Raw genomic sequence first — 8,434 nt, 5'->3', positions numbered from 1 at the left:
TTGAATTACAGCCTTTATTAATCATGGAATCATCACAGTGCGCTTTTTTGTTACATCAGCGAGTGACTAAAGTTAACCCAAAGAGAAAAAACAAACCAAGGAAATTAAAACCCCGTTTTGCAAAAGTCATGAAAAAAATAAGGGGAAAGGGAAAAAACAGAAGGGAAGGCGCAAAATTATAAATCAGATCTGTAGCGGAGGCGACTGAACGTGACTTTTCCTTTGAAAGCCACAGATTCTTGTTTTCAAACAGAAAAAAAAACTTTTGAAAATGCACATTTAGTGTATTCTTTCACTCTTTGTTTCGTTGTTTGTCGACTCTGTGCTTATGGGTGCCTTGCTGTATTTTGTGTCCAAGCTGTTTTTTTCAATCAATGAATGCTGCTCGAAAGGCTCAAGAGCACTTGTAATATTTCCACGGCGAAGAAAAAAAAAACAGAAAATAACACGAAAACAAATATCATTAATAATTACGAGTTATTCTTTACAGTGTTTTGATCTTTTTCAACTTCCCTTACAACGTTGTTGTTGATTTTTTTTAAACACGTGTGCCCGCACACGCGCTTCATGTGTGTTGTTCCTGTTTGAATAAGAAGAATATTAATAATAATCCGTTTATTTCTGTTTCTACATACACTGGAGTTCAATGAAAGTTCCTTTTGGAACATACGTAGACATGAATTACAACACAGTCAGCATGTTTAAAAATATATTATTCATATTTCCTACCGGTGGCGAGAGGAGCCTCTTCAACAGAATTGCATTTTATATATTATATTTCTATCTATAAAATGTTCTTTTTGTTTGAAACTACGTCACTTTGTGGGGATGAATGGCGGTTTGATTTCAACCTGCACAACCGTTGTGGGATTTACGGTAATATTCAATGGACAGAACTGCACTGTACTTGCTGTGTTGAGGAATCTGCAACCATTTGTCAAATTTAGGGTCACCAAACAATTTTTTTTTGGGGGGGTGGGGGGGGGGATTTTCCGAAGTCTTATTTTAACTTGCGAATTGTTGTTGCGTAGTGGTGCCCTCCATGGCAACCCAGAGGCAGTGTGATGCAGAAATTCTTCCAACGAACATTTTCAAACCGAAAGCTGAACTTCTTCGAACAGCACACGCGTGCAACAGCTCCCCCTGTTGGGAGATTCACGGACTACCTCTCTTTAAATTAAATCAGACGTGTGTGTTAAATCAATAAATACACTCAAAACGCGAAGAAGAGTTCACTCGCCTCCGAGCCCGCACATCCTCCATTATATTACACACAGCTCATTTTTTAACATTAAAAACACAAATCGTGAACGAACGAAAGAAAGAAAAGAGCACACACTCGTCTCTCCTCTTTCACTCTGCGGCGGCGGCGGCGGCCGGTCGACATCTTATCCACACTTCCTTTTCATCAATCATGTCCACATTTCGTCTTCAACACGTCACCGAATTCTTCTGTCCTGAGCTGTTGCATTTTGCCGACAAATGCGTCTCTCTAAAAGTTACATTCGTTTCCGATCACGGGTGAATAAATGCTCATATACATGGTTTGTTTTTCTTTCTTTCTTTACAGTGTAGGAGTCGACAACCGCAAATGTGCTTTTTTTGTTTGATCAAACACAATGAAGCCATAAAAACTAACAAACAAACAAACAAACAAAAAAATCCCAACAAAAGGAAAAATCAACATTGTTAGCGTGAGATGTGTTTAAATTGACGTAATAGTGGATTTACGAGTCTTGTTTTAAACTGCTCAGCTTTTGAGGAATTTACGGTAGTCCTTCGTTAACCTGTGCAATTTAGGAGGAACTTCCGCTTCGTCTACTTTTGACCTGTGGGGTATTCAATCTAGTTTTAGTGACGCGTTAGCGACTTTTGGGGGGGATATGCACAATGTTTTCCGAACTTTCCTTGAACTTTTTGGGGGATTGGGGTGCGCATAGCCCCCTCACAAAAAATTGTGGGTGTTATGGTTTTATGGAATTCACAGTTATCTTAATTGTGTTAGTCTGAAGGTCTTACTTGAACTTTTTCATGGTCTCATTTTACCTGTGCACCCTCTGAGGCAGCGGCTGCTCTCTCTCCCTGCATTGCAGTGTCTTTCACTGCATGTTTGCTCTGTGGTTGAGGGGAAAGAAATTTCACCAGTGCTGTATGTTGCACAAAGAGCATATTAGACAATAAAGTTGACTTGACTTGACTTGATATGTGGTCATTTTGTCATATTCAACATATATTTTTTTTCTATGGTTTCCTTATTGGCCTCCAACACCTTGGAGGATTTAGAGTTGTGTTGATTTTATCCGTGAATTTTTTTTGAGGGATTTATGTCGTGTTATTTGAACCGGTGACAAATAAGGGCTCGATGGTAGCATGTGCATTTTGGAAGGAACTTTCACTTTTGTTTGATCACCAATGTAACTTTTGGGAGATTTACGCGATTCTTATTTATCATCCACACAAACCTTGCTGGACTTGCAGTCATACGTTAACCTCCGCGCCATTTTTTTTTAGGCCACGCCTAACAACAAATGATGCGCTGTGGAGAACGCTGTCGTGTTTGCACATGAATCCAACCTTTAGCTGAGCTCAACCACATCCTGTCGATGTTTTTAAATCTCATCCTTGTCACTTCCTCTCACTTTTTTCTTTTTCGTCTGCAAGACGCTCATTAATTCCTAACGCACGCATGCACGTACGCCGCGAGTTCACCGCCGTACTTTCCCGACGTCCTCCCCCTTGGCGAGCAAAAAATAAAACACACTTATTGCTGTGTTTCCAACGCTTCTCTCTGGTTCTGGAAAATACATATGTATATGTTTACACACACACACACACACACACATATATATATATATATGTGCATGAATGCATCAGTAACGATTGCTGGCTTTTCACCACTTGCCCTCTCGAGGCGGTGCACAACAACGACGTCACGGTAGAAACGAGAAAGAAATAACAGGAGACACCCGAGAGAAGACGCTTCATTGGCTCCTCGCTGTCCTGCAGTGGCGCACGCACGCACGCACACGCGCAGGCACACCCAGAAAGCGACACCAGTACAGTTCACTGCCAACGAACCGGCCGACCACCCAGAAGGACGGCGAGCGACGTTAGCTCCCCGCACTGGTCGCCGAGATTCACTTGAGTCAAAGCAAGTTCTCTGACAAGCAGACCCCGAGGGACCACCCTCGCAACCCCATCGTTCATTTCCGCGCGGGAAACCATTTGAGCATTTGTTTTGGATTTAGAGTTGAAGGTCTATGGACTCGTGTGCTCTTTGTCCTCACGAGTAAGACGATTTGGCATCGGCGAGAACAAATGTGGCTGACGGGCGACCTTTTTTCCACGACAAGTGCGACTTCTGGCACAGTTGTGTGCAATTCAACTTGAGGAGTGAACTACTGTGCTGCACTAGTAGACCTACAATGCCCAACTCGAAGGCTTGTCTCGAACATTAGTAGACACATTATCAAGTCCGTGGAATAAATGCTGAAACAAGTCCATGTATGAGTACACTCGTTGTCCTCACTGGGAAGACAATTCAGCGCACTATCCGAGTCACTGAGTCTTGTTTTTTTCGACTACTAATGTGATTATTGGCCTACTAGTTTGTCATCTAACCTGGCAAGCAAACTACTGTGCTGCACAAGTAACACTAATCAGCTCTACTAGTATCTCGGTGTACTAAAATGATGGTCATCTTCCCTTTTATGACAACTACATACGGATGGTGAGGTAAAAATGCACTTGGCGAAATCTGCGTGCTACTAATATGATCCACAGTTTCCTCTCAATAGTGGATGTACCTACTCGTATGGTGAAGTTGTCCTCAAGGCATGCTAGCACATTGACGCGCTTCTGGTAATTAAAAAAAAAAAAAAGCTAAAACCATGTGTGGCAGTCACCTCCTAGTTGGGCTTTGTAGTGTTACTTGTGCAGCACAGGTAGTTTACAAGTAAGGTTTAACAGCGTCCTAGTAGGCAAATAGTGGAAGAAAATGTTATTCCACGAGTACAATCAAAATGTCTTTCTATGAGTGAAGAGAAAGAGCATACTAGTCCGTGGACCGAAAGCTGAATATCAAGGAGAGGAAATAAATGCTCAAAGGGATTTCCGTAAGCGTCGAGAGGAGAAACATGCGTCCACCAACAAACACCGGTTGCAGCGCTACCGCGTTAATATTTCATAGCGTCAATTCTAACGGTCTATCGTTTTACGTTTGCGTATGTTTTGGGACATCTTGTTTTACGTGGTGACGTTTCCCGACGGGTCGGACAGGATCCTCCCTCAGCCTGCCTGCGGATCACAAGATGCGCGGTGCCGAGCGGTCATTGGAGACGGTCTTGCGGAGTCGGACGCCCCTCCTGATGGTGGTCAGCATGTCGCCGGCCGATCCTTCCGCCTCCTCGAGGGTGTCGCCGAGCCCCGCGGCGGGCGGCGCTGGGTCATCCGGGAGCGTCGGGAAAGGGAACTGTCCCTCCCCGAGGGCGTGGGCGCCCGCCAGCATCTTTTCCTCTTCGGTCCCGGAGCCGCCACCGAGCCCCGCGGCTCCGTGTTGCTGGGCGTAGACCTCAAGTGCCGCCCCCGAGCCCCAGGCCGTGTTGGGGAGGCTAAGGCGTTTGGGCGACGCCTTCACATAATCGAGCGCGCCCTGGGCGTCATCCGCCATGTAGACGCACTCCTCGCTGCCCACGCGGACCGGAACCCCCGCGGCCCCGGGTGATTGGGAGTCTCCGGGAATGGTGGGCGTCTTGACAGGCACGATGGGGGGTCGGATGGGAATGGGGCCGGCGCTGGAGAGGGTGCGTCTCACGCCCGGTTTGGTGGATGGCGTTCTACGGATGGTGGCGGTGCCCGGGGTCCCGGATCCGCCGCCCGTCCCGGCTCCGGCGGGGAGGACGTGACCTCCGGGTCCCAGGACCCCGCTGGGCAAACCGGCCGTGCTGGCGGGCCGCTTGGTCTGGATCATGCGGCGGTAATTCTGGGCGATGTTGGAGTGGCGAGGGATGGTGGACGACTTGTCAAAGTCCGTCTGGCCGTCCGGCCCTTCGGCGTCGCCGTTCACCGAGTAGCAGTCGTAATCGGACCCTGACACGTGCGACACAAAGAAAAGATTATCCGGGCATCGTTTTCATCCGATGCCCATCGCATGTTTTCATCTACAAAGCGTTTAAGGGAAATATTTTCCCTGGTGCACCTTTTCAGCTGTTTACAATCATTTTGTTTGAACCTCTGCAACCTTTGTAAGGTTTTATGAGTGTCTTGTTTTTTAGCCCACACAATTTCGGGTGTATCTTTGCATTTTATTTTAAAATTTTTAAGTAATATACCGTAGTTCAATTTTAACTTCTGTACATTCGAGGTATTAACATATTTGTATTTAATTCGACGCAACTGTGGTGAGAATCTACTGTAGGTTTATTCATTTATTTATTTAGTTGACTAGAATCATAGGGGATGCAGCACGGCAGTCGACCGGTTAGCACGTCTGCCTCATGGTGCAAAGGTGCAGGGTTCGATCCCGTGCTTAAGTGGGTTTTTTCAGGGTACTCCGGTTTCCTTTCACGTTCCAAAAACATGCATGGCAGGTTGACTGGGCACTTCAAATTTTCCCTCGGTGTGATCGTGAGGGCGGATGGGTGTTTGCCTATGTGTGCCCTGCGATTGGCAGGCAACCAGTTCAGGGTGTCCCCCGCCTACTCCCCGAAGACGGGCAGGAGAGGCTCCGGCAAACCCGAGACCCTCCTGAGGATAAGCGGATTAGAAAATGGATGGAAGGAGTCACAGAGGGGGCTGATCTCTGATGATACGTTGGGGTTTTTGCCAGTAAATCACAGGGCACACGTTGAAAAACGTATGGCCATACTTCATTTTTTGTTCAGTGGTGTGCCGGGAGTTTCTTCGAGCTTAAAATTTGCAGCTCAACTCAGTCTAAGTTGTGAAACCAGGCCATTTTGAACATGAGGCCCACCCTGAGATGGGATGGTGTCCTCTGAGCAAGAAGGTGTGGTGGTCTCGGTGCTGTATCCGCTGGAGTACTGCAGAGAGTCCCTGCTGCTCTTCTGCTGCTCGCTGCTCAGACCTCGAGTCAGAACCATGGCCAGGTCGCTGGCAGCCGGCGACACCTCGTCTCCGTACTGGGAAATATTTTGTTTAAAAAAAAGAAAAAGGAAGCAACGTTCAATTTATCAATTCGAATACCATGAATCCATTCCACCCTCTCAAAATGCAGCAACATCTGTTTTCTTTACATCTTTTGAATTTAAAAAAGCAGTGTCGTATTGCTTAAAAAAATCATCCTAAAAGAGAATGTCAAGAAATATATTTAGATTTGCAGATTTGCACATTTTTGGTGATTTTTTTTTGGGGGGCGGGGGGTGAACATAGCCTCCATCATTCACCGAAAAAACTTACCAAAGCAATAAAAGTAATTGTTTGGCACCATTAGTGGCATCTCGGTGTCAAGGAACTACTTTGACGTGAGTTGAGGAGCAACAGAATGTCAAGAAATATATTTAGATTTGCAGATTTGCACATTTTTGGTGATTTTTTTTGGGGGGGCGGGGGGTGAACATAGCCTCCATCATTCACCGAAAAACTTACCAAAGCAATAAAAGTAATTGTTTGGCACCATTACTGGCATCTCGGTGTCAAGGAACTACTTTGACGTGAGTTGAGGAGCAACATTCGGACAGAATGCGGCAGAAAGCCGACGAGTTTCGTTCACCTTGGCGGCGGACGACATTCTGGGCCTTTGGGCCTCATCGGGGTGGGATGGGCCGGCGTAGCCTTGCGCACCGGGCGAACCCTCGCTTTCCCGCAGCCTATCGAGCGGCGGCTCCTTCCTCCTCTGAGCGACTGCGGCGGTGCCGGCAGAGGCCATGGCAGAGGCCATGGCGGCGGCCACGGGCTGCTCGTAGGAACCTGCTTTGGACCAGTCCTGAAGAATTTGGAGTGTGGTTATTCCAGGAAGTTGCAAGGCGACTCGAACGGTCAATCTTGTCCGCTACGCAGCAGTTTGACGCTCTCGGGGGCGCATGCCGGTAAGGGGGACCGGTCGCATGGTTGGCTCAACAGGTAGGCTCGCTCACATCCTGCTTAGCTTTACAAAGTCCGGGCGGGGGGGCAGACGCCGAGGGTGCTTTCACACAACACAGCAATCTAGCTGCGGTGTGGAGGAATTGAAGGTTTAGCATGTTTGCGGTTGGAGCGAGTAACAAACAAGTGGGCGGGAGTGTCCACTGTCACGAGATGCATCAAAACGTCCCAAGGGCCCATCTATGACATTGAATAAGAAGTCGGCCATTTTGGTTTGAAGAAAGACGCGTCTATCCGAACAGGATGCTAATGAAAGATTCTGAAATTGAACATGAAGTTGGACATTTTGGCCCGCCTAATTCCAGGTCTCAAGTGATTCTGATCGGGGATAGCTAAACATACTGAATGTGTGAATGCACCCTTTGGAAGCAAAAAAATTAATAAATAAATGGAGAAATGAAAGAGTAAAAAAAAAAAAAAAACAAAAGAAAGAAAGCAATCATGACACTTCAAGCCAATGCGGGTGAAGAAACCAAGGCGGGGATGAGCAGGCAACGGGGACGCCAATGGCGGACAAACCTTCCAGGCGGGAACCTTGCCGGATGTGGGAGAAGAGGAGCAGGAGCCGGAGGGCCGGCTAAGGGGTGGGGGCGCGGTGACAGGAAGTGTGACAGAGTGAGGCCTAGGCGAGCCTGAGTGAGAGAGAGCGGGGCGGAAGGTAGCGAAGCACGAGCCAAACTGCGGGACGAGAGACAAGGTCACATGATCATCGGCAAAGGAGGAAGAGCAGGACAGCGGGGGGGGGGGGGAGAAATGGCGCCGGGAGGGGCAAGCAAACGACGGCTTACTGCCGCTCATGCATCACAATGAGACAAAGTAGCGTCTACTTTGTGTTGGCAGGAGATGAGCTAAAGCGGCCCCGCGCCTTTTCCTTCATTGGAACACGTCGACAATTTATTTTAGGTGACGGAACAATCACAAGCACATGATATAAAAACGGTCTGAGGGCATCTTTTCGTGTGGCAGTGTGCGTTATGGAGTACGGCACTTAGCAGTGCTGAGCGAGCACTTAACAATCACAAGCACATGATATAAAAACGGTCTGAGAGCATCTTTTCGTGCGCGGTTCGTGTGGCAGTGCGCGTTATGGAGTACGGCACTTAGCAGTGCTGACTTGGACTTACAGTGGTTGGCGAGTTGCATTCGCTGACCGACTGGCACGTTTCGGAGGCCTCCGATGATGCCGAGCTGGACGACTTCTGCCGCACAAAACACACGCAGACAACAAAAGTTAAAAATAGGAATGTAGACGGTCAAGCCTGCGCAATTGGTTGTGAAGGGAGAGCGAATGACCCCAGCCGCCAACAGCAAAAATGCACGTCGAAGTGACCATACG

At 47.6% G+C, this 8,434-nt stretch overlaps 1 protein-coding gene across 1 annotated transcript in view; it reads right to left on the bottom strand.

The window, feature by feature from the left end:
- The window catches only part of LOC109524510 (MTSS1-like protein), a 33,917-nt gene continuing 25,483 nt past the window's right edge, over positions 1-8,434 (bottom strand). Inside the window, exons 11-15 of the mRNA XM_019884443.1 lie at positions 8,223-8,334; positions 7,618-7,776; positions 6,728-6,940; positions 5,972-6,137; positions 1-5,088 (exon numbers count right to left, since the gene is read on the bottom strand). Coding sequence (XP_019740002.1) covers positions 4,304-5,088; positions 5,972-6,137; positions 6,728-6,940; positions 7,618-7,776; positions 8,223-8,334 — 1,435 coding nt within the window. The 3' untranslated portion in view covers positions 1-4,303. The remainder of the gene's footprint in view (positions 5,089-5,971; positions 6,138-6,727; positions 6,941-7,617; positions 7,777-8,222; positions 8,335-8,434) is intronic.

The sequence above is a fragment of the Hippocampus comes genome, unplaced genomic scaffold (assembly GCF_001891065.2).
Source record: "Hippocampus comes isolate QL1 unplaced genomic scaffold, H_comes_QL1_v1.1 scaffold21, whole genome shotgun sequence".
NCBI lineage: Eukaryota > Metazoa > Chordata > Actinopteri > Syngnathiformes > Syngnathidae > Hippocampus > Hippocampus comes.
The sequence above is the reverse complement of the archived record's forward strand: the minus strand, read 5'-3'. Positions and strand labels throughout refer to the sequence as shown.